At 34.1% G+C, this 27,600-nt stretch overlaps 1 protein-coding gene across 2 annotated transcripts in view; it reads left to right on the plus strand.

Annotated features, from left to right (window-relative positions):
• ank1a (ankyrin 1, erythrocytic a) overlaps positions 1–24,212 on the plus strand; it is an 84,644-nt gene extending 60,432 nt beyond the window's left edge. Inside the window, exons 39-44 of one of the 2 annotated variants that reach the window (XM_073839607.1) lie at positions 2,749–3,400; positions 4,827–5,166; positions 11,658–11,741; positions 15,093–15,236; positions 18,378–18,475; positions 23,596–24,212. In XM_073839607.1, the coding sequence (XP_073695708.1) occupies positions 2,749–3,400; positions 4,827–5,166; positions 11,658–11,741; positions 15,093–15,236; positions 18,378–18,452 (1,295 nt within the window). In that variant the 3' untranslated portion in view covers positions 18,453–18,475; positions 23,596–24,212. Of the gene's footprint in view, positions 1–2,748; positions 3,401–4,826; positions 5,167–7,834; positions 8,302–11,657; positions 11,742–15,092; positions 15,237–18,377; positions 18,476–23,595 lie in introns of those variants that run through there. The other variant, XM_073839606.1, reaches the window with a different exon arrangement.
• Positions 24,213–27,600: the final 3,388 nt, after the last annotated feature.

The raw sequence follows: 27,600 nt of genomic DNA on the forward strand, positions 1-27,600 counted from the left end.
GTTTCTTTTGTGGCTACTTTATTGTCTTCATGAGCTTGTGACTTGTGCGTTATTTGTGTTTTTGTGAGTGTATTTTATGTGTCTATGTCTGTTTCCCACTCTGTGTCTGTCATAAAAGGCCTTTAATACACACAAAATGCTCAAGAGCTAATGTAGTACTGAAGTATATGGATGCTGTCCTGTACATAGTATACATACTACATTTTCAGGGCTCATGCTCCTTTTGTCATTTCTATACAAATTATATTATGTGTCTGGTATGCCATAAACAAATTAAACATGGAAACCATGGTTTCTGACAAAATACCATAGTGACTATAGTTATAAAGTAGTTATAAAATAGTTATACTATAGTAAATGTGTATTGGGTAAAAAAGAAAAAAAAAGATGATTCATATAAACTCATTAAGGTTCTTAGAGATATCGAATTAGTCAATTATTATCATTCAACAGCATCAGATAAATAAATTCATAAGCTATTTTTTATATATTAAAAATTTCACCACTTAGCACTAGTTACCATTTTATTCAATCTTTATTCATCTTTTTTGTTCTGAGTATCTTTTCATTCTGTACTAACATACAGAGCATTTTATTCTATTAAATTCTATTCTATTCTATTCTATTCCACAGACCATTACATTTCATTCATTTTTTCCTCCATTCCATATAGTACTTTATGTGTACAAAATGTGTTTCACTCTTCACTCATTGATCACTATACATTTATTTATTTTTAATATTTCAAAGTATACGTTTTTTAGATATGTAACAGTATTGGATTGCAACTAATATCCATTTAACCTTAAATGATTTTTTGGTCAATACAAATAAAGTCCCATTAGTTAATGCATTAACTAACATTAACAGACAACAAGCAGTACATTTGTTACAATAATAAAATTAAACAGATACAACTTTTGATTTTTGTAAAGTTGTAAAAGTTGAAATTAACATTAACTGAGATTAATAAATGCTTTAGAAGTAGTTAATTCATATTAACTAATGTAGTGAACTGATGTTAACAAATGGAACCTTACTGTAAAGTGTATTTCAAAGAAACTACACAGGCATGAGGTCACATGATTGAGTGTATCCACCCTCTGAACTCCCATTCCAGGGCCATGTGGTTAATATATCTCTCTGGTGTGTGTAGTGTGCTCTGTATGAGAGGGCTTATCTGTACGGAGGTCATAAACTGGGGAGAGGAAACAGACTAGCCAATAAGGTCCATTGTTTATGTCAGAGTAAGAATGTTATTTGGACAATACACAATTCTCCATCTCTGAGAATACACATCATTCTCTGTATGGTAAAGTTTATTGGCATTTCTCTCAATGAGTGTGTTTACTCGTACAACAGAACACCTATAACCACCAAAATGAACTCAGACAAAGAATAATAAAAGAGTACTTAGGTGCTTACATGACCTTACATTTTGTTGGCTTATAAAATAATAATTGCTGTTTGTGAAAACTTGAAAACACACTCATCAATGTACTTTTTTTATTTGTTTCTTTCTTTCTTTTAAGCAACATTTATTTTTTATCGGTATCTATATACGTATTAATATATTGCTATCTATATCTATATGTGTAGTTATTGTTTGTTGCTGGTTTGTTGTAATTTAAAGGAGGAGTGTGTAATTTCTGCACCAAATGGAATAGCAAAATAAATAAATAAATAAATAAATATAAAAGGCCTGTTTGCATTGGTCGAACTGCCATTGATCAGGCAACCATATTGTCCCACCCTAACCCTCTTTCATTGATTGAATTTTGCTGAACGCATTGCTCAAACATATAGAGCAATTTCGCAAAAAATACACACTTTTCTTTTAAGGCTGGAGTTTAATTTCCATCTTTTTGGGAAGAACATATTGGACTTACTGGAAGTTTTAGAGCACTTTACTACCGTTTTCCCTCACAAATCTCATAACCTATGTGGATGTATTTTTATCAAAGTTACATGAATGTAATGAGTTCATTCCAGCTGTATTTGTTTAGTACTGTTGACAACTGTGTATGTGTAAGCCCTTGCCCAATGGTCACTGAAGATGATCTCTGCCAGTTGCTTGCATGCATGTTCTATTAGCCTGATAGAGGCCAAAATGTCATGAATGATCAGAGAATGAGAGCATGAAAGATGAAGCATGTGTGTACAGGGTGCTCTGCCCCAACTCCACAGTTCTGAAGGGGTGTCTTATACTTCCTGGTTGGTGACAGTCAAAAGGTTCTCTTTAAATCCCCCTAAACTCTTGTGACAACAAGTGGGGCAGCGACAGTCTTATACAATTGCATACTTGGTGCTACCACAATTGCCTGTGCTCTTGCTGCTGACCCAAAGCTGCTGTAAGCGATATTAGCCAACTTGTTTACTTCCTCCAGACTTACAATGCAACATTTTATGATGCTACACCGCTGCATTTGGTGTTGGCAGCAAGTCCAATGTTGGCCAACTCAAATATGTTCAGAGACATTTTCAAGGTATCTATTTCAGTGATGTCTGTCAGGTACTTGGGACAAGAAATGGCTTACAGCAGCTTTAGCCGTCTTGCAACAACCTCTATAAATTCTTTATTTTAACCCCCATTTGCTTACCACCAAGTCAGTGGGCTTGCTCTCCAATCTCCCTTCCCTAACCCCCCGGTCTGGAGCACATCCCTCCTGGGTTCACTTGTGTGGGGGGCTGATTGGGGGGGCGCAGTGGGGGGCCTGTATCAGTGTGCCTCTCTCTGTGTCACTCCAGGTTACGGGCTGGTCGTACAGGAAGAACTAGTTTCACCGGCCTCCATGCAGTACAGTCTACCTTCGCCACTGGGCAATGAGCCCTACTGGCAGGAAGTGTCGAGCATGGAGTGTGCGCCCATCGCTACCACCGAAGAGGACACACTCATGGAGATGTCTGAGGTACAGGTTTGGCCCTCAGGCAATAGTCCTTCCATTGTGGCCGTAGAGGACTCCTCACTGGAGTGCAGCAATGCTGATGACTCCGAGGCGCTACTGAACAGGAGCCTGGGCCACTCCAGGAGCGGGACTCCCGGTGCAAACGGACCAGTGGGACTTGGTACTCCGGGAGGGTTGAGCGGTTCCATCGAGCTACTTGAGGATCAATCCATTGGTGCGGATTCAGATTACAGTGCTGCTGGGATGCTGTGTCTGAGTGAAGGGGTCAACATCAATGCTCTGGACAGAGGTCAGGGGTTGGAAAGGTCAGAAGGGGCTGTAGGTCAAGAAGTCAACAACATTAAAGACGGTCCGAGTGGAGGTTTGGGAGAAGGAGGAGGCGACGGCACAAACTTAGAAGATAGCATATCTCTCATTTCAGGGCAACAGCGAGTTTATGCTCGGATAAATGAGTCACCTGGCCTAAGAAGACGGGCAGATCCTGGTGAGGACAGGTGAGTTGTCCATTAGGCTCTGAATTTCTTTGTTGACCAGTAGGGGAATCGAAGTTTCATCAGGTAATCATTCTCAACTCTTTAACTCTTTCATTTTGAAGACAGTTGAAAGTGTTTTTGAGTCCATCCAGGTATGCTTAAATGCGTCATTTACATTTGCCCCTGGAAGGCCTCTGTGTTGCAGAGTTGAGTTCCAACCCCAATTAAAAATGCCTTAATCAGTTAATTAAAGTCCTACAAGGCATACTAAAAACAGGCAGGTGTATTGAGGCAAGTTGGAGCTAAACTCTGTAGGACAGTGGCCCTCCAGGACTGAGTTTGGACACCTCTGTACTCGCATCACCGAACTGAACTGCAAAGAACTGCACTTTGAAAAACAGTTTTCCCAAATTCTCTCCATGCCTTGATAGTTTTGAACCCAGACCAATGTTGTGTTGGTTTGGTCGAGATGAAAAAAAAAATGAAAATATTAACGACTAATGACTATAAAAAGTTTCAGCCTCTAGAATAAGAATAGCCCCTTATCCTAACTTATAAATAGACTTTAGTCAGGGTTGTGAGGGATAGAAGTACAGTCACCAGGCTGTGAGGGATAGAAGTACAGTTTTTTTTTTTATTTAACATGCCAGTAATTTAGCTGATGAAGCATCTTTCCAAAAGTTATTTTTAGAAGACAAACTCTTTGCAAGTTTTTAGGTCCAGGAGTGAGACATTCCTACAGAATTTAGCTCCAACAGACCTGCCTTGAAGTTTCTAGTGATCCTGAAGAGCTCGACGAGCTGGTTCAGATGTGTTTTATTCGGGCTGGAGCTAAACTCTGTTGGAGGGTGGCTCGGCAGGAGCAGATTTGGACAACTCTCACTATACCAATTATTTCTGACTGAAAAGTATGAGCCTACCAATAAGTCACATGTATTGGTCAACTTCCTATTCCAAACTCTGTCCTGCAGAGTTTAGCTCCAACCAGCCTCAACACATTTGCCCTAGTTTCTAGAGCAGGGGCGCCCAAACTAGGTCCGGGAGAACCAGTGTTCTGCAAACCCAATGAAACACACACTGTAAAAAGTAATACTTAGATCTAACTTGTAAAAAATGAGCAAATGAGCTGCATTACTTGCAGCCTTTTTTAAGTATAATAAACACTGTAATATTACTTAATACAAATGGAACAAAATCTGTGCTAATCAATGGTTCCAGGATTACTAGAAACTTCTAGACAGGTGTTTTGGAGCCGTTAAACTCTGCAAGACAGTGGCCCTGCAATGACAGGATTGGACACACCTGCAATTATTTATGTAAATGATGAATTGCATGGCCTGTGTTTATTTAATAACTTCTTGATGGAAATAAGACCACCTCCCCTCATAGTCATTACTGCTGACTGCATTGTCATTACCTCTTTCTAATTTTTTATCTCATTTCTCAGGTTATGTGGTGGGTCCTTCCTGTCTTATCTACAGGATCAGGGGGCTCCTGGTTGGCACTCGGCCCCAGAACCAACCCAGAACAGAGTGGGGTCCCTACAATGCTCCCTTCCTAGACAGGCAGTGGAGTCTATGATGTCAACAGTACGAGCCGCAGTGGACTGTGATTCCAAGCAGTCTTGTCTAGGCCAGGAAGCCCTAATTGAACCAGTGCGGGACATGGGGCATTCTGAGATCATCCACGGGCATTATCAGGGAACTCAACCATTTGAGAAAGGACTAGGCTTCCCGCACAGAACAGCTAACATTCGGGGTTGGGAGGACATGCGCCTAAGAGGACAGGTAAGAGTTGGGAAAGATTCAGATTCATTTTATCTGATTTAATTTGTGTTGTCACATATCAGGCACTTTCTGTTGGTTTATGTCTTGACCGGCAATGATATGTTGGATGAGGTTTACTTCAAGACTGTTACCATGTCTTGAACAGTGAAGCAGATATTTATTTGGAATTGTCTATCTTTGGAGTTTACAACAACAACAAGCTGTTTTATAAGAGAAGTCACTAATGGTAGAGCTGTGGAAGTTGGTATCTTCCCACGGAAGTTGGTCTGTTCAATCAGTGCTCAAAAAAGAAAGAAAATATAAGAAATGGAATCCAATACTAAGGGTTTGTGAAGCGCTTAAGGGCCTGATTTAAAAAACAGGACAAATTAGCATTAGAGTGCAATTCCATAAAAGCACCAATGGGAAGGGAAAATTTTGACATTTACTGACAATGCGCACATTAGAGAACACAGACGCCGCCAGATAATTTCCATAATGACCAGTGCAATCTACCAAGAGCAGCGCAAATTACCACCTGCTTTAAGACATGCTTTTTTGGGATGTTAAATAATGGCGCAAATACTAGTAATTTGACATTAGTAAATTACATTGCATGATTAATTTTAACATTCCCCTCCTACAAATGTCCATTCAATGTCCATAGCTCCTCAATAACATCAGGTGTAAAAATTAATGTCCACGCTTTTTCAGCACTAATTCTTCACTGTGTGTCTTTAGTAAATCCTGACAGTACTATTTTAACACCAAAAGACGGTTTGCACTGGTGCAAGCTGTTAATAAATCTGGCCCTAAAGCTTTAGTCGTCGCAGTTTAAGTGGAAGCGTAGAGCACCACTTTACTACTAGTTATAGCACCGTAATTAAACTTCAAAAAGCATGTTGAAAAATATAGTGCAAATTATTAGAATGTACAATGCCTCATGTGATTCTACAATTAACCACAGACAGTTAAACTGCTTGTGAACACATGATGCTGCATTTACCTTAGGAAAGAATTCAATGTCCATAGCTCCTTAAACAACCTTAAAAGAGTGAGAAACAAAGCATGTATCATGCAAACCTGCAAACCTGTCATAAAATAGAAAAGGGAGATGTTAGAAAATGAAGAAAATGTTTCTTGTATCTACTATTTTTGTACAATGTTTGGTTTCAAAGTAAATGCAGATTTAAAATGCCACTTAATTCTAATCAATATTACTGTTTTGCAATTTTAAATGTTACGAAGTTGATGTTTGGGTGGCCCCCTTAGGTCTTGACTTTGCTTGGGGCCCCCAAATTATATGGAATGCTAACCAACATTTGTATCTCTTCGAATCATGTGGTTTCGTAGTGAAAACAAAAAGCTTGGCTTGTGAGATTTGGTTTGTTGTTTACTATTTGAAAAAAAGCATTGCATCAGGCAGATAGCATGGTGGTCATTCAGTCATAGAGGTCAGTCTGACTGTATTGTAGTTTGGCGAACAAGCACCAGCAGTCTGTGACAGACCACATTACAAGTGACTCTATTAAAAAAAACAAGCCCATAGTGGCTTTTAATAAGTGGACATGGATAATTAGCTTTAACAAATATCAATTACGTTTTTGCTTAGAAAAGCATTTTTTTCCTAAGGCTGCTAGAAACTCAAGTGCACACAATTGTTTGCACTTGCTTGTTGTGGCACACACACACACGCACAGAGAGAGAGGGAGAGAGAGAGAGAGAGAGAGAGAGAGAGAGAGAGAGAGAGAGAGAGAGAGAGAGAGAGAGTACACCCAGCCCCTAGATGGACACAACCCATTGGTTTCTAAATATAGATCTTGTCTTCTTCTGTCATCTGAAGGGCTGCTCCTGCTGCAGTGGCTAATGGGGGAGGAATATAAATACATATGGTTTTGAAAAGCATGGACAGTAAGGTCATAAAGTACAATGGTTTCTGAAAGACACACAGTACTTTTACAAGCTGCGAGAATTGACCTTTTTATAATTTGCAAGTCAAGTTATTTGAACTGCATGCTGCTGATTATAATATAATTTAAAAAATGCATTGCCAGAAATGCACTTACAACGTTCACTACTGTTGAAAACACAGGGTTTTTTTTGTTTTTTTTGTTTTTTTTTTTAGATATTAATTCTTGTATTTAGCAAAGAAACATTAAATTGATTAAACTTGGCAATAAAAGTGACATTTATAATGCTACAAAAGATTTCAGTTTTAAATAATTCAGTTCTTTTGACTTTTCTATTCATGAAGAAATCCTGAATAAAATGTCACAATTTTCTGAAAAAATATGAAGCAGCACAACTATTTTTGTATGCAAATCCATAGCAATCCAAGAACTTTAAAAAATCTTACTGATCCACAGCTTTTGAACAGTAGTGCACGTCTGATGAAAAGCGTCTTTGTTTTTAATAACTAACCTGAAATCTTGAAAGCAATCTGACATAAACATTCTGATGAAAGACTTTATTGTGTCTGCAGTTGATGCAAATGTTCAGCTTTGTAATAGCCTATGACATGTTAACCAAAGGAGGCACCTGGTGTGAAAATGCTCTTGTTGAAATGTTAGCAGCTGTTCGTTCACTCACTAACTAAGAGCCACAACAAGAGTTGTCCTCACATTGTGGGTATTTAAAGCATACAGATCACATGTGCAATCAGACACTGAACAGAAGGGAGATGTTTTTGGAAGGCAGAGAGAGAGAGTGCAGTCAAAAAAGGAAGCTAAAGCCAACCACATTCCCAACACAGCTGAATGGAGAAATGACCGAGGAAGGAATAGGCTTGGATTAAGAATTGCCTGCTTTCTTCAAATGAAAGCTGTGGAAAGAGTGGAAGCCTAGGGGAAACTAGGGGAAGACAACATCCTTCCCCATATCTCTGGACCTCAGCTTACTTGTGTTTCTGAGAGCTTGTGAGACAGCGACCGTCACACGATGTGGGCGATGGTGACTGAGCTGCTGTTCAGCTTCGTGCTGTTGGCTTTCATGGTCATAAGCTGCCAGAACGTCTTGCATATTGCCAGCAGCTCTGTCCGATCAGTGTTGGCCTACATTCACATTCAACTGGATCGTGAGCTGGGTGAGAATGAAGGTGTGCCTGATGAAGAGGAAAACGTCACCACTCGAGTGGTGCGCCGCAGAGTTATACTGAAGGTACCGACGACTGTTGTCGATATTTAATCTGGAATATTTCTAAAAGACACTGCCATAAAGGAGAGATAACAGAGACTTCAGATGTAGTAATATGTGTAAGGTTGTAAATCTAGGGGATTACAGTCATACTTGGGTGGTTGGTTTCAGTTTCATTTGACCTCATTTGAGTGCACTCCTGCAAACAAGCATGAAATGCCAGCGGCCTGTAAAAACACACTGCAAAAAATGCTTTTCTTGCTTAGATTTTTTTGTCTTGTTTCCAGCCAAAATATCGAAAAATTCTTAAATCAAGAAGTTAAAATTATTTTCTTGTTTTCAGAAAAAACAAGTCAAAATTAAGTATGTGTGTTTACAGCTTTGCTTAGAACAAGCAAAGTAGTCTGCCAATCAGGTAAGAAAAATAATCTTGTTTCAAACAGAAAACAGGATTATTTTTCTTACCCAATTGGCATATTATTTTGCTTGTTTCGAGCAAAAACATACTTAATTTTGACTTGTTTTGAAGACAAGAAAATAATTTTTACTTGTCTATAAAATCCTTCTTGATTTAAGAATGTTTAGATATTTTGACTGGAAACGAGACAAAAAAATCTAAGAAAGAAAAAATGCTTTTCTTACTTAGATTTTTTGTCTTGTTTCCAGTCAAAATATCTAAAAAAAATAATAATAATTAAATCAAGAAGGATTTTCTAGACAAGTAAAAAATATTTTTTTCTCTTCAAAACAAGTCAAAATTAAGTATGTTCTTGCTTAGAACAAGCACAATAATTTGCCAATCAGGAAAGAAAAATAATCTTATTTTAAACAGAAAACAAGATTATTTTTCTTACCCAATTGGCAGATTATTTTGCTAATTTCAAGCACTTAATTTTGATGAAAATCTTCTGAAAACAAGAAAATAAGAATTTGTAGACATTTTGGCTGGAAACAAGACAAAAAAAAGTAAGAAAAGCATTTTTTCCGTGTGTAGAACAATATTGTGAATGATGTGGCACTAAACACTTGTTTTACAAGTATGTTACAGGTTACAAGTGTGTTTGAGATTAGTGCAATCATTGGCATATGTTGAATTCCTGTGGTACACTCTTAAAAATAATGGTGCTTCCCGATCCCAAGAACCCTTTTAGTCTAAATGGTTCCATAAGGAACCTTTAACATCTGAAGAACCTTTCTGTTTCACAAAAGGTCCTTTGTGGCAAAATAAGGTCTTCAGATTATAAGAAGGTAAGAAAGAGATGGTTCTTTAAAGAACCTTTAACTGAATGGTTAGTCTTTCTGTGGCATCGCTGTGAAGAACCTTTTAAAGCAGATTTATTTTTAAGAGTGTATATGAAATGACACATATTTCATATATATTAACCACTTTATACATTTGGTTGGTTTTATACATTGTATAAAAGATTCCTGTCTGCTGTGCTGACCTCCTGAAGGACACTCCTGAAGAACCTTTTAAAGGGGTCATGAAAAGCTTTTGGGTCAGATTTTAGTTTAGGGGCCAATTTTCACTATTACCTAAGTAATAACCATGACTTTTGCCTCAAGCTCCTAATGCTGTTTATTAATAGTCAGTAAGGGTTAAGTTTAGGTATGGGGCAGGATCAAGGGATGTAAATATAGTCATGCAGTATAAGGCATTAATATGTGCTTTACAAGTACTAATAATCAGCTATATTCTATATATATTCTAGTAATATGCATGCTAATAAGCGACTGGTTAATAGTGAGAATTGGTCCCTAAACCAAAGTGTTGCCCTTTTTAAAAATATGTTTCTTGATGTTCACTAATAACTTTAGTACTTTGCAGCAAAAGAAAAAAGTTTCAGACCTTTCAACAAGTTTTAAGGAGACATAGCACCGCAATATAGGATATATAATCATATGTGGTGCTTTGTCTCCTTTAAAACCTGTCAATAAAGGTCTAAAACTTTTGGTATATATATTTTTAGTAACACAATAGCCTCTTATATTTCAAAAGATCTAAGAAAAATTGTCGAAAGCAAAAGTTCTCCTTTTTAATTTAACTTGAGTAAAAGAACAAAAAGTACTTGATTTTAATCGTACTTAAGTATTAAAATTAAAATGTACTGATTGATGAACAATATTTACTTATTTTGCAATGGAAGACTTATGGAAGAAGACACTTATGTATTGATCTGCAAATAAGCAAAAAAGTGATTTTACTACCAAAACATACACTGTCAAAACACTAAACCTCAGTATATTAAAATATCTAATTAAGTTACCGATAATTCAAGTGTCCAAACAAGTAAAATAAAAATATAACCTTAGTATGTGAAAAAAAATGAAGAAAAACAAAATGTGTAAATGTGGTGACTACTGTATATACAAATGGATGTGCAAAATTTGTTAACATTTTAGAAAGAATGCAATTGATTTATATCAATAGCTGCTATAAGATTAGTTTCCTGGATGAATCATTCATTGTTGTTTTGCAAAAAAAAAAAAAAAAAATCAACTGGTTTATTCAAAAGAATAAGTCAGTTTCTTCAGTTTGAGGGAAAGAACAATATTTTTTTATGAAATATAATGGAATAAAAAGTTACATTTTCCTAAAATAAAACATATTTATTCCAGATACTTAAAAGATAATACAGTAACATAGGTAAAATACTTAATAGATGCCCTAGTAAATATAATGAATGACTTATTTTGTCTAATTTTTTCACATTTGCATTGCTTTCATTTTATGCATTTAATGAATGCATTTTTTCATTATTTTAATCTGGTATTGGCATTTCTATCACCCTGCATCACAAATAAACAATACCAGCTGGTAAACAGTGATGTACTCTTCCCATGATAGACACATGGACCTCTGTATCACAGCTTTACCTTCTGCATGAGTGGTTTGTCAGTGTTTTATTTGGAATTATTTTGTTTTCAAGTATGTAAATTGCAGCTGTTTTTAAAGATGCTCAAGATCTCCTGCATTCTAGTGGTGCATTGAGAAATAAATCTGATGATGCATATTAGTTCATTTCAAATGTGCATTATAATCTCCTTAACAGCAGCTTGAAGCAGTGAAGGTGTGAAATCTGAAACCTGAGAACTTTCAGATCATCATCCAATCAGAGAGAGGCAGTAGGTGTTGCTATCTGACCTGACCTGCAGACAGCTGATGCACACTTTCTCAAGATTGCACATGAGCGTGGTAGTAGAGTAGAGCTACACTGCTAATTTTACAGCTGGATTTTAAATATGGATCTTTTTTTACCTTTAGTCAACATTTTTTAACTAGGCGCAGGATGACCGTGAGCCTGTCAAATCAAAGAGTGAGTGAAGCACACAAAGGACCATGTCGCCTTTTTAAGTTGCTTTTGTCATATCTCATCTAGGGTGATGAGGCAGAGGATCTTCCAGGACAGCAAGTGAGCGAGGAGCAATTTACAGATGAGCATGGCAACATCGTCACCAAAAAGGTCAGCAGTCTCATCCCGCTTCTTTTGCCATGCATTAGCATGTGAATGCATTTCAAATACATCCCAGAAATCATTTTGTTAAGCTTTGCAAATGAAAATGGTCGGGGTTGGTGCTCTGTTCCAAAGCTTAATGAGCTTCCCACGTAGACAGCATTTCAGCTGATGTAACAGCTGTGCCAAAAAGTAGGCTCCCTCATTTAGACCACAGTCTAAGGAAACATCTCATGTATCGTTTTTGGAGAAGACATTCCCAGAATACATCTCGACAAACGTAAAAATGTGAAAGAAATCCATCCAAGATGGCACAGGCAAAAATAGTAACCTTTTCACAGACTTATTAACATTGTAAATTTAGTAAAGGTTATTAAGGTTAATCATTTGTATCATGTGTTTTTAACAGCTTGTTACAACTTTCTGGATTCTCTATAAAAGCCTGTAGACTGATTTTTATGCACTGCAAAAAATGCTTTTCTACCTTAGATTTTTTGTCTTGATTCCAGCCAAAATATCAAAAAATTCTTAAATCAAGAAGGATTTTCTAGACGAGTAAAAATTATTTTCTTGTTTTCAGAAAAACAACTCAAAATTAAGTGAGCTTTTGCTTAGAACAAGCCAAAAAATCTGCCAATGGGGTAAGAAAAAAAATCTTATTTCAAACAGAAAACAAGATTATTTTTCTTACCCCATTGGCAGATTATTTTGCTTGTTTCAAGCAAAAATGTACTTAATTTTGATTTTTTTTTCTGAAAACAAGACAATAATTTTTACTCATATAGAAAATCCTTCTTGATTTAAGAATTTTTAGATATTTTGGCTGGAAACAAGACAAAAAATCTAAGCTAGAAAAGCATTTTTTGCAGTGTGTGAATGATTTATAACAGTTTTTGCCAGGAAAATCAAAAAGATGTGACGTTTACACGCGCTCCAGAGAGCCTCTCTTCTATTCAATGACACATGAAACAAACAAATGCTTGTACAATGTTCAGGTTAATGCAGAAAGAGCTATTCTGTACTGTAATGTCAATGTGTTTTGCCATGGAAAGTGAATTATTCAAACTATAGTCACACAAACTGCAAAGAAGGCAATTTTCTTACTTAAATTTTTGTCTTGTTTTCAGCCAAAATAAATACTAATTCTTAAATCAAGAAGGATTTTCTAGACAAGTAAAAATTATTGTCAAAATTAAGTGTGTTTTTGCTTGAAACAACAAAATCATCTGCCAATGGGGTAAGAAAAATAATCTTGTTTTCTGTTTGAAATAATTTTTTGCTTACCCCATTGGCAGATTATTTTGCTTGTTCTTAGCAAAAACTCACTTAATTTTGACTTGTTTTTTTCTGAAAACAAGAAAATATTTTTTACTTGTTTAGAAAATCCTTCTTGATTTAAGAATTTTTAGATATTTTGGCTGGAAACAAGACAAAAAATCTAAGTGAGAAAAGCATAGTCCATATATTCTCAAATATACTTCATTATCAAATGATCATAAAAGTGTAACTCAATACCTCATCTGTCGATATGATGAATTGCAGAGCCACTGCAAACATATCCACATGGCTATGATCAGATGCTTTCCTAACTGCTGCTTTCTCATCGCTGCCATTTTTGTTTTTGTTGTAGGAAAGCACGCATCATATATTAACATATTTATTTAAATGTCACTCTCTGTATTCATTAAACAGTATATTGCTGCAAAGGTGTTTCCAACCTAATTTTACTTCTTAGCTTTGAATCACAAGCTCTTTTACGTTATGTGTACATAAATAATTTGCTGCAGTTCACTTAATGGCCACCAGTGTCGCTAATTACATCAGTTTCTGAATTCTACATACAGCCAATTTCCATTTCTGAAAACTAGTTAATGCTTAGTGTACTGTGTATTTGCCAGTCATAAATGAAAAAATCACAGCATAGGTTATTACTATTTGCATCTGTTTTTAAATAGTTTAATAATAAAATGTATTATTGCTAAGAATCAGCATAAATTTGTGGAAGCTCATTTCCCCCACTGAATTAAAAAAAAAGGTTGCAACTTTTTATCTCAGAATTCAGACTTTTTTCTCAGAATAGCAAGATTATATTTCGCAATTGACTTTTTTTTTCTCAGAATTGTTAGTTTATGTCTTGCAATTCTGACTTTATAACTTCCAGCTGTGTTTAAATCTCACACTTTTTTATTTTTTTCCTTGCAATTTTTACAGTTTTTCTCAGAATTGTGAGATATAAATTTGCAGTTGCGAGTTATAAAGTCAGAATTGCGCAATACAAACTCACAATTCTGTCTTTTTTTCTCAGAATAACAAATTTATATCTCGCAATTGTGACTTTTTGTGAAGTTTTTACCGTGCAATTCTGACTTTATAACTCACAACTGTGAGTTTATATATGACAGTTCTGGCTTTTTTTCTCAGAATTGTGATATAAACTTGCAATAGTGAGTTAGGATTGATATAAACTCACAATTCTGACTTTTTTTCTTAGAATAGCGAGTTTATATCTCGCAGTTGCATGTTATAAAGTTACAATTGTGAGATAAAAACTTGCAATTCTAAAAACATGCCAGTCTTTTTTTCCTTAAAATTCTGACATTTGTTCTCACAATTGCAAATTTATATCTCAGATTTCGGAAAAAGTAAGAATTGTTGGATATAAACTTGCAATTCTGAGAACATATCAGTCTTTTTTTCCTTAAAATTCTCACAATTCTGATTTTAAAACACACAATTGCGAGTTTATATCTCAAAGTTCTGAGATAAAAAGTTGCATTTACCTTTTTCATTTTTTATTCAGTGGTGGAAAGAGGCTTCCATATAAATCTGTTCATTGTGAAAACACTTAGACTTATTCAGGTAAAAAGTATGAACAGCTGAGGGACAAATAATATTCAGTTTGATTGACACAAATTGATTATATGTAGGATTTATTGATGACAAATATGGCTAAACCTGCATATTGTGAAAAACACATTAAGGTTATTAGAAATATTACGCAAATCTGACCTGTTTTATTCATGTATGAATGACAAATATGTTAAAACTGTGTAATCCAAATCCAACATTTTATGCATTATAAGCATATTTAAGCACTTTAAATGTGCCAAAAAAGGCAGTATTATGCTGAGAAGCTATTGAGGGTGAACTTGACCTTCAACTTATGGAGTTTAAATGGTTTGCGCAATTTCATGTTGACTTCAAATGCTTTTCTAAAGTACATGTTTCCTTTCTGTCAAACATCCCAAGACATTACTTTTGCATGTTTCTTACATTGTTTCTCATCTTCTCCTTGGTTCCTTCTCATGCACCCTCCACCCATCCACCAACTGTCAATGATCTCACCCATCCGTGACGTAGATTGTGAGGAAGGTGGTCCGGAGAGGAAAAGGGGAGGAAGGGGGTCAGGAGCTGATCATAGAGGGTCTGCCGCAGGATATCAATGAGCCAGACGTTGATGGAGAACAGTACATGAGCTATGCCGTCCTGGGCCGTGACAGCAAGGTGGGCTTTTGAGTTAGCTGGGCTTGTTACACCAGGACTGACAGGATGTGGTGGTTTGAAGGAGAATATGCTAGATGCATTAATATAGTTAAGGCCTAGACCAGGAAACACCAAAGTTTTTCCTTTCTTTTCTTTTTCTTTTTTTTTTTTTATGCATTCTAGATCTTATAGAAGATGCAGCCTATAAAAGCAGCCTGAAGATTATAATGTGTCTGCAAGAATGCACCATGAATCCCTTAAAGGAAGTTAAACACTTCAACTTTAGGAAATGCAACAAGAGTTCTCCAGGTTAATGAGGAAAAGAGCATTTGTATGGAAAAATAACTTGAAATATGTTTCAAGTTACTGAACATGCTTTGGATATTGTGAGAAGCTTGTAAGCCTGTATAGATATGCTTTAAACTTAGAATCTTTAATAAATTTGAGTTTTTAGTAATCATATCATTAGAGTTCAGTGCTTACTTTCACCCCGGTGCATCGCTGTTGTACTTTTTCTTGGGCACTTTTTTCATTTCCTGATTTTCTTTCCGTCCCAAAAAGAGGAATCGGTCAGAACCAGAATTAACAATATTCAGTGTGATTTGGGGAAAAATATCTGAACATTGCATTTTGGAGGCCTAATCCATTCTCATTTACTACAGAGAGAAAACAATTTTTGATCCCCTGCTGATTTTGTCTATAATTTTAATGTTAGGTTCATTTGAACCGTGAGAAACAGAATAACAACAAAAAATCCAGAAAATTGCATTTCAAAAATGTTATAAATTGATTTGCATTTTAATGAGTAGAATAAGTATTTGATCCCCTATCAATCAGCAAGATTTCTGGCTTCCATGTGTCTTTTATACAGGTAACAAGCTGAGATTAGGAGCACTCTCTTAAAGGGAGTACTCATACTCATAATAGTACTCATACTATTATTTTTTGCAGTATGCTGTATGTACTGTGCAAACTAGCTGTATGCATGGAATACTGACCTATTACATCTGCAGTATACAGAAATATCCATTTCCAAAATCATCAACCCAAAGTTGGATTATTTTATTTACATTAAATGTAATGATTGTACTATTAATTTCATTTGAATTCATTTCCAAGAACATAACTTGAAATTGCTTGCTAAATGAAACCTACTGAGGTCCTGCACTGCAAAAAAAATGCTTTTCTTACTTAGATTTTTTGTGTTGTTTCCAGCCAAAACATCTAAAAATTCTTAAATCAAGAAGGATTTTCTAGACAAGTAAAAATTATTGTCTTGTTTTAAGAAAAGACAAGTCAAAATTAAGTGTGTTTTTGCTTGAAACAAGTGAAATAATCTGCCAATGGGGTAAGAAAAATAATCTTGTTTTCTGTTTGAAATAAGATTTTTTTTTTGCGTATCCCATTGGCAGATTATTTTGCTTGTTCTAACTTAAACTTAAGAATTTTTGATTTAAGAATTTTGGGATATTTTGGCTGGAAACAAGACAAAAAAAATCTAAGTAAGAAAGGCATTTTTTGCAGTGTGTATTGCATACTACTGTTTAAAGCACTAAATACTGCATATTGTTTCACATACTATTTTTTAAATACTCTGAAAAATGGTAACATCTAAAGTAACTGATTTCATTCAAGTCATAAATAGTATGCAACATCACTAAATCAACCTACATACATTTATATCAACAAAACCATTTTTTGTTGAAGGTGGCAACAAAAAAATGTTTTTTCTTACTCAGATTTTCTGTTGTTTCCAGCCAAAATATCTAAAAATTCTTAAATCAAGAAGGATTTTCTATACAAGAAAAAATGATCTTGTCTTCAGAAAAAAACTCAAAATTAAGTGCGTTTTTGATTGAAACAAGCAAAATAATCTGCCAATGGGGTAAGAAAAATAATCTTGTTTTCTGTTTGAAATAAGATTATTTTTGCTTATCCCATTGGCAGATTATTTTGCTTGTTCTAACTTAATTTTGACTAGTTTTTCTGAAAACCAGAAAATAATTTTTGCTTTTTTGATTTAAGAATTTGTAGATATTTTGGCTAAAAACAAAACAAAAAATCTAAGTAAGAAAAGCATTTTTTGCGGTGAATAGGTAGGTACACTGCAAAAAATGTTTTTCTAGCTTAGATTTTTTGTCTTGTTTCCAGCCAAAATATCTAAAAATTCTTAAATCAAGAAGGATTTTCTAGACGAGTAAAAATTATTGTCTTGTTTTCAGAAAAAACAGTCAAAATTAAGTACATTTTTGCTTGAAACAAGCAAAATATTCTGCCAATGGGGTAAGAAAAATAATCTTGTTCTCTGTTTGAAATAAGATTTTTTTTCTTACCCCATTGGCAGATTTTTTGGCTTGTTCTAAGCAAAAGCTCACTTAATTTTGAGGTGTTTTTCTGAAAACAAGAAAATAATTTTTATTCGTCTAGAAAATCCTTCTTGATTTAAGAATTTGTTGATATTTTGGCTGGAATCAAGACAAAAAATCTAAGCTAGAAAAGCATTTTTTGCAGTGTAACATGCAGTTGAACACTTTTTACAGTGTAAGCACTATGCAGTGTTTAGTGTAGAGCATGTGGTGAGCAATGCAAAAGTATTAATTCTGAACAAAGCCATGTGTGCTGCTTGTGACTTTGAGGAATGAGACTTGTAGATCTGGTAAAGGAAATAACATCACTGGTTCGGTTCATACGTGATTCCTCTTTATGGGTGTCCCAGTTAACCCTCATTGATAACTTCATTTTATGTTCATTATCATTCATTTCTCTATGGTCGATGTCAAATTTCCCTGTATATGCTCGACTTGAATTAAACTTCTCTTTTCCCAGACTGTGAATGTGTCCTTCTGTGTTGGCCTTTTCTGATGCTATTTGCTTTTCTCTCTCTTCATCCTTTCCCATTTATTTCCCCCTGAACCGTGTCTTTTTGGCATTATCTTCTCCATGCTGTCTTCTTATTTTGTGTGTGTTATTGCATGTTCTGCTTATTGAACATGATCTCTTTTTCATTAACACCTCACCTAATTGTTTCACTTTGCCCTCTCCATCTGTTTCGTTGCTCCTTGTTTCCACTCATTCACACTCCCGTCCCTTCATTTCTCTGTCCTCTTCTGGATGCCGCTGTCCTCTCCTCTCCTCTCCCGCCCCACCTGCTCTCCGCCGTAGCCGGATGTTGTGGATGTGAAGAGGGGAGGTGCTCAAATAGTCAAATGTGCGAGTCTGCGGAGAGTAAAGCAGTGAGTCTGACTCGCTTCTCCCTGCAGGTACAGGACATTGCTGCACTTTGTGCTAATGTAATCCTGCTAACCAATGCGATTTAGTTTAAAAATCATATTTTTCCAGCTCAGGCCTGAAGTATTATAGACACTGTTTGTGATTAAAAAAAATGGATTTCTCAGTTGCCAGTTTTTTTTAGCTATTAGCCTCAATCCTAAATATGCATACTGCAAAAAAATGCTTTTCTACCTTAGATTTTTTTGTCTTGATTCCAGCCAAAATATCAAAAAATTCTTAAATCAAGAAGGATTTTCTAGACGAGTAAAAATTATTTTCTTGTTTTCAGAAAAACAACTCAAAATTAAGTGAGCTTTTGCTTAGAACAAGCCAAAAAATCTGCCAATGGGGTAAGAAAAAAAAATCTTATTTCAAACAGAAAACAAGATTATTTTTCTTACCCCATTGGCAGATTATTTTGCTTGTTTCAAGCAAAAATGTACTCAATTTTGACTTTTTTTTTCTGAAAACAAGACAATAATTTTTACTCATCTAGAAAATCCTTCTTGATTTAAGAATTTTTAGATATTTTGGTTGGAAACAAGACAAAAAAATCTAAGCTAGAAAAGCATTTTTTGCAGTGCAGTTACACTCTTAAAAATAAAGGTCCTTTATTATCATTGATTATTCCATGAAGAACCTTAAACATACTTGGAACCTTTCAAATGCAGAAAAGGTTCTTTATAGTTGAAGAAGGTTCTTTAGATTTTTATTTTTTTTTTTTAGGAACTGTTCACTGAAAGGTTCTTTTGGGAACCAAAAATTGGTTCTTCTATGGCATCACTGCAAAAACTTTTGGAACCTTTATTTTTAAGAGTATAGAGCCTTTCTAAGTACCGATAGTTATCGTTCTTAAGCCTAATTTTAAAGTACTACAAATGTTTGTGGAGTTTTTTAATGTTTCTGAAAGCCTCTTAAAGGGATAGTACATCCAAAAAATTTAAGAATTGCTATTATTTGCTCAACCTTATGTTGTTCCAGAGCTGTATGAATGTCTTTCTTCTGTTGAACACAAAGGAAGACATTTTAAAAATAGTTGGTAACTAACAGTTGCTGATAGCTATTGATTCAATAGTGTTTTTTCCAATACTATGGAAGTCAAAGGCTACCAGCAACTGAGTAAATATCAGAAATGTTCATTTTTTGGGGTAAACCATCAGTTTAAGCTCACCAAGGCTTTATTTGTTTGATAAAAATGCAGTAAAAGAATAATACTGTAACATATTATTATGATTTAAAATAGCTGTTTTCTATGTAAATCTATTGTAAAATGTAATTTATTCCTGCGATCAAAGCTGAATTTTCAGCATCATTACTCCAGTCTTCAGTGTCACATGATTCTCCAGAAATCATTTTAATATGCTGATTTGCTGCTCAGGAAAATTTTTTGGATTAATATCAACAGTTCTGATTATTAAACAGTTGTTCTGCATTAAGCAATTTAATGCATCATTTCTGAATCAAATAATTAAAAAAACACTTTTGAACAGTCGTACATTAGTTAAAATGTTATGAATCCATAAACTTATAAACAGATATAGATATACTTAAGAATAGACAACTATAGAAATGTTTATATTATCACTCAATTATAGTCATTATTATTTATATAAATATTATTATTTCAATAAATGTGGAATTTGGGTAGATTGCAAGGTTTTGTTTTTGGTAATGAATGTGATACAATATGACTAATATGATATAAAATAATATATATTTAACTATTTTAATAAATAAAATGAGGAGATAATGCATTGGTCCTGAGAATGAACCAGGTAGCCTTAGGTTGTGAATTTAGATTTATATTTTGAAATTAAATATTGAATTATAATCAAGCAATATTAAGGCCATCAAATCCAACTTGCTTAATATATTAGTTCTGACAAATATAAGTAATATAAGAAATTCTGTTCCAGAACTACACTGATAACCTGCTTAGTTACAGCTAAGTGCATTTGAAAGGAACAAAGTCTCTGTTCGTTTATTGAACAATGAAAGTAAACTGGGCCTAGTAAATATCAGCTGAGTGAGCATGTGTAGGTTATGATAATCAAAGCTGGATTTTAAAATAAAAATGAACTATTTAAGCATACAGATACTAATTTTGTATAAGGTGTGCCTTCGATTATGTTGTTGGGTGCTGTACTTTTTTTTAACCCATGTTTCACCTCACTGCATTAACTCCTAAATTCCTCTGACATCTTGTCCATTTCCAGCTAATATATGAAAGTGTCCAGTTAGCAGTTGCGTGCTCTCTCTCCCCTTTAGCTACAGAATAACTCTTGATTAGACATTTTACCCATGGTCCAAAACATCCTATGTAGAAATGTATACAGGATCCCATTCCTGTCCTCTAATAAGAATATGAATCATACTAAAATTGAAATTGCAGCATTTCTGATTCTTGTTAGATGTTGTGTAATGTTTTTGTATATTTTGCATGCAATGCCATAAAATAACAATTTTTGGTTCCACAAAGAAGTTTCAGTGCACAGTTATTAAAAGAACCATTGTTTTCTTAGCATGAATATGGAACCTTTATTTTAAGAGTGCTAAAAGCACACATTTTTCATCAATTTTGATGTTCTTTTGAGATATTTTATCCTACAGGCAATTTTATTTTCAGAGGTCCTGTACATTCCTTTAAAGAAGTTCACTTCCAGAACAAAAATTTACAGCTAATTTACCCACCACCTTGTGATCAAAGATGTCTTTCTTTCTTCCTTCAGTCGTAAAGAAATTCTGTTTTTTGAGGAAATCAATTGTCATTTCACGATTTTTCTCCATATAGTGGACTTCTATGGTGTCCCAAGTTTCAACTTCCAAAATGCAGTTTAAATGCAGCTTAAAACGATCCAAAATGCGATTGTAAATAATCCCAGATGAGGAAGAATGGTTTTATCTAGCAAATGATAGATTATTATTATTAGTAGTAGTTTTTTATTACAATTTATATACTTTTTAACCTCAAATGCTTGTCTTCTCTTGACTTTACATAAACTCTGTTTTTTCCGGTTCAAGACAGTTAGGGAATGTTGAAATGTCTGCAGCGATGTAGGCTGAATTTAAAAAATGATTTTTGAAGTTGAGGGAGAAAATAAGATGGGAGTTTTTCAACTTACCCTAACTGTCTTGAACCAGAAAAAAAACAGAGTTCAGGCAGTGCAAGACAAGGTAAGCATTTGAGTTTAAATAGCATATAAATTCTAATTAAAAAATAATAAATAACCAATCGTTTCACTAGATAAGACCCTTCTTCTTCAGCTGGGATTGTTTGAAGCCGCATTTAAACAGCATTTTGGAAGTTTAAACTCGGGGCACCATAGATGTCCACTATATGGAGAAAAATCCTGAAATGTTTTCCTCAAAAAAACATCACTTCTTTATGACTGAAGAAAGAAAGACATGAATATCTTGCATGACAAGGGGTGAGCACATTATCTGTAAAGTTTTGTTCTGGAAGTGAACTTTTCCCTTAAGTTTTGTTAACTGGTAACTGGTGTCACTTAGACCTGTATAAAAGCTTGCTGTATTTATTTTTATATTAAGGTATAGTTTGAATAGGAAGGTCATTTATGGTCACTATCTGGTCTAGATGGTTGATCAATTAAACTACCAGCTGAAAGATCAAATACTACTGTTAAGAGCTAGTACACTTTAAAAAAAAAATTAAATAAAAAAATTAAATAAAAAAGCACAATTTGTTGAGCCAACTAATTAAAAATAATTTGTTACCCTTAATTCAATTTCAGTTAGCTCAAATTAGTTTAGTCAACTTGAAATGTTAAGTTGTACTAAGTGACAACTTAGATATTTACAAATAAATAAATAAATATATATATATATATATATATATATATATATATATATATATATATATATATATATAACAAAAAAATTGTTTTGTTAAACTTAAAAGCTAGGTAAGTTACCCAGCTGCCCTAAAATTTTAAGTTGAATCAACTCAAATATCTAAACTGTCAATTGTCTAAACTTTTTTGAGTTGAATGAACTTAAAAGTTTAAGGCAGCCGGATAATCATTTTAAGTTGACTCAACAAATTGTAAGTTCAGTCAACTCAAATTAGTTTAGTCAACTTGAAATGTTAAGTTGTACTAAATGACAACTTAGATATTTGAGTTGATCTAACAAAAAATTGGTTTGTTAAACTTAAAAGCTAGGAAAGTTACCCAGCTGCCCTAAAATTTTAAGTTGAATCAACTCAAACACTTACTTAGTACAACTGAACATTTCAAGTTGACTAAACAGTTTTGAGTTGAATGAACTTAAAAGTTTAAGGCAGCCGGGTAAAAAATAATTTTAAGTTGACTTAACAATTTGTAAGTTCAGTCAACTCAAATTAGTTTAGTCAATTTGAAATGTTAAGTTGTACTAAGTGACAACTTAAATATTTGAGTTGATCTAACAAAAAAAAATGGTTTGTTAAACTTAAAAGCTAGAAAAGTTACCCAGCTACCCTAAAATTTTAAGTTGAATCAACTCAAACACTTACTTAGTACAACTGAACATTTCAAGTTGACTAAACATTTTTTAATTTGAATGAACTTTAAATTTTAAGGCAGTCTGTAAATTGTAAACCTGGTAAATTGTACTCTTAGAAGCTGGTACACTGTAAAAAACAAACAGAAAACACAATTTGTTGAATCAACTTAAAATAATTTGTAACCCTGCTGCCTTAAAATTTTAAGTTCAGTCAACTCAAATTAGTTTAGTCAATTTGAAATGTTAAGTTGTACTAAGTAAAAAATGGTTTGTTAAACTTAAAAGCTAGAAAAGTTACCCAGCTGCACTAAAATTTTAAGTTGAATCAACTCAAATACTCACTTAGTACAACTTAACATTTCAAGTTGACTAAACTTTTTTGAGTTGATTGATCTTAAATGTTTAAGGCAGTCGGGTAACAAATTATTTTAAATTGACTCAACAAATTGTTTTGTTTTTTACAGTGAAGGTCAATTTGGACTTGCAATAAAAACAGCTACCATGCTGCAAAACATAAACCATGTCAAGCTGCTATTGTAGTTTTAAAATCATGATTCAGTAAGATTGCAGATTCATTGTAACCTTCCTTTCTATTTTTCCAACCTAGGACTTGACACCTACACCCAAACCATCCTTCACTGACACATGATGGCCATCAAATAAAGAAGAAAAGTGAAGTAGAGCGCTGGCAATAGGCGATGGATATCGACTACGAAAAGAGATTTTAGGACTTTTTGTAACAAGCAAAACAAACACTAGAGGCTAGAGGCATGATTTCTTATAAAACGAAACCAAACAATGAAAAAAAGCAAGCATTTGAGAAGTGCTTCCTGTAATCTCAATATCAGCATGTGAAAGTGCTGTCGCATGGCCTGCCTTTACATACAGCACTGACTGCAAGCAATTATGAGGTGAGAAAATACTGTTGTACCGCAAGGGCTGAAAAAAAGGTGGGGGGAAGGACTTTGGCCCACTGGATATGGTTTGGGGGCACACGGGACGCAAAAAGCTAGTTGTAGTCGAATCCAGCAAGAGTTTCCTGAAATTTAGTCTTCCAAGCGAGTCCAGAACACACTACTACTGAAAAGGTTTCCCACCAGGAGGAGTCCGACCCTCTCGTACTGGTATTATAAATAATATGCACTCAAATATGATGTGAATGTACTCTCTGTGTGCGTGTGTTCTTTTCCACAGCCAAAAAATGACAACAACCTATGCGATGAATATGCTGCTGTCTCAATACTTGCTCCTGAATTCTTGTTCAGTCCAATAGTATGCGTCTTGTATATTGTAAAGGTATAATTGTGTAGCAAATGAGCTGTGAAGTCCTGTCTTGCCTGAGATATACTAGGCTCAAGGGTTACAATTTGTGCAGTTTCAATGTTTTCAGTGGGATACAGTACATTGGACATACTTTCAAATCACTGTGGGGCTCTAGATGTACACGTTTGCAGCGCTGCAGCAAGATTGGTTTTGTTTCCGTATGCATCGCACACCTCTGTGTCATACGAACCCTGAGCTTCCTCCTAATAACGTCATATGCACAGAGGAGATTTTATGCGTAATATTAACATTTGCGTTATTCACCATTAGCGTGTGACAACTTTTTTCTAAACCCTTATGAGCAAAAAAGCAATAATTTCTGTTTTAATTTTTTTACTATAATTTTTTTTTTGTGACCTAAAAATCTAACCTTTCAGTGAAGTAAAATGTAGATAAAGGCTGTCAGATTAGATTAAAATAATTATTCACAATTAATCTTGTGATATGCTTTGTAGGTAATAATTCGACATTTTTTATTAAGGAAGAAAACAAAAGATTTGGATGCAAAGATATTTGCTAACACTTTACAATAAGGTTCATTATTTAGTTAACATGAACTAACTTCTAAATGACTGAAAATTACTTCTAAAGAATTATTAATTAATCTTAGTTGAAGTTCATTTCAACCTTTACTAATAAACAGTGTTGAGGAAAATGTTACTTTTAAAAGTAATGCATTACAATATTGCGCTACTCCCTAGAAAAGTAACTAATTACATTACTTAGTTACTTTTTATGAATAGTAAAGCGTTATGTTACTTTTGCATTACTTTTTAAATCTGGGCAGGGCTTGATTGTTTGTTTTTTAATATAAAAAGTTACATTTTTGGGAAAGTTATTTTTAAAAGTAATGCATTACAATATTACGTTACTCCCTAAAAAAGTAATTATTTACATTACTTTCTAAGTAAAGCGTTACATTACTTTTGCATTACTTTTGCATTACTTTTTAAATCCGCCATGGCTTGATTGTTTGTTTTTTAATATAAAAAGTTACAATTTTGACAAATGTAAAATAACTTTCACACCAAAATCCTCAGGCTGAAGGAAAAGTAAATTCAAGTCTGTAAAGTAGAATGCAGAAGAAGAAAGTTCAACACTCTTCAGCAATAAAAACAAAAACAAAAGAAGAACAAATGTTAGTTTATTTTGAGTATTTTTTGCTTATTAGAATGGTTTAATTGAGTCATTGAAGGTTAGCAGCTAAGACCCCGGTTAATAAAATGGGATTAAATACTGAATCGTTTTTTTTTTTTTTTTTTTTTTTGGTGTGTGTGACTGAGAATGCATGTTCACATTTATTCTACGGTCCAGATTTCCCATCATCATGGGGACAGGAGAGCTTTCAATCAATAAATCAAATAATACATTACTTTACTAGTTACTTTAATTAAATAACAATTAGCAGTATTTTCTACAACTGATGAATAAATATACTGCTCATTATTCCATGTTAGTTAATGCATTATTGGCATTAACTAATACAACCTTGTTGTAAAGTGTTACCAGATGTTTTCTTATTACTAAAAACAGGACTACTTGTTGTACTTGTCAAGAAGATATTAAAACAGAATAAAATATTTTAGCATATTCAAACTGAATGGTTTTAAGCACTAACTTTGGCAGCCCAAAAATGAATGTTGTTTTAGGTAGACTGAGGCCGTTATGTCCAGAGTATATAACTTAAGCCCAAAGTATACTTCTATGCATACATATGGTCATAAGCACAGACAGCTAAAGTATACTAAAGTAACTGATGCATACGTTGGGCTTTGCAGTGGGATCTGAGGACTTGATTAGTGACCAAGTGCATCCATTTGTCATGTTTCCAACGGCCCACACATTGTGTTTGTGTCACCTCTAAAACCTTTTAAGTACTTATTTTACTATGTTTTCTCCCCATGCTAAATAAGGCTTATATTTTGGTGTGTACTGCTTTACAACTCACAACTCATGAGCTGCAGAAAACTTTAGTAAGAAAAATGTATAAAGGATAAAATCTAAATGAGAATTACACTCTTAAAAATAAAGGTTCCAAAAAAGGTGTTTTTGCAGTGATGCCATAGAAGAACCATTTTTGCTTCTCCAAAGAACCTTTCAGTGAACGGTTCCTAAAAAGAACCATTTTCAAATATAAAGAACCTTTTATGCATTCGAACACTGCAAAATGCTTTTCTTACTTAGATTTTATGTCTTGTTTCCAGCCAAAATATCTAAAAATGCTTAAACCAAGAAGGACTTTCTAGACAAGTAAAAATTATTTTTTTTAAATCTAAATTAAGTGCATTTTTGCTTGAAACAAGTAAAATAATCTGCCAATGGGGTAAGAAAAATAATCTTGTTTTCTGTTTGAAATAAGATTTTTTTTGCTTACCTCATTGGCAGATTATTTAGCTTGTTCTAAGCACAAGCTTAATTTTCACTTGTTTTTTTTTTTTTCTGAAAACGAGAAAATAATTTTTACTTGTCTAGAAAATCCTTCTTGATTTAAGAATTTTGAGATATTTTGGCTGGAAACAAAATAAAAAATCTAAGTAAGAAACACATTTTTGCAGTGTGGAACCATCAACACCAATAAAATTATATTTTTAAGAGTGTAATAGCAATTAAATGACTTGGTTTGCCAATTGTAATCTACCACTACTAATATTTAAGGGGTTAAATAACTTTACTGAAAGGTTAGATTTTTTTTCCCTCATCTTTTCAGCATTACAAATAACATTTGTTACAAGTGTATTTTTCATTGTCTTTTTGTTTACAGATGGTGTGCACTATATATTATTTTTAGGCAAAGCAACACAATCTGTACTGTTTCTTGTTTTTGATGCCAAACATTTTCACTGGTAAGACTGGTAGGCACTCAACTCATGTTTGACAATAAGGTGTGAACACTCCAGACTTCTTAAGCTTGATGAAGACACGTAGCCACTGAGCACTGTGATCAGACTGTTCACTGTCCACAACAGAACAGACCTGACTTCATATATGCACACACACATGCACAAACTAAATAATGTGGATTATCTGGATCTGCACTGGGGTTATTCTTTTCCAACAATTCAACCACTTGTAACTTTCTTTGGGAGGTTTTTAGCAGCAACAGACAGTCCAGTTGTAGAGCTGTAGCACTCATCCACACCTAATCACTATATTATATTATGCAAACAGTGTTTACTCCAGCACTAGTTGGCCATCATCACTACTGATGCCCTAACTGCATGGCCTTCATGCAAACAATCTAATTTTAGATCAGTTATTTGCTTTAATTTATGTAGCATCTGAATACAGC

This window comes from Garra rufa, chromosome 5 (assembly GCF_049309525.1).
Source record: "Garra rufa chromosome 5, GarRuf1.0, whole genome shotgun sequence".
Taxonomy (NCBI): domain Eukaryota; kingdom Metazoa; phylum Chordata; class Actinopteri; order Cypriniformes; family Cyprinidae; genus Garra; species Garra rufa.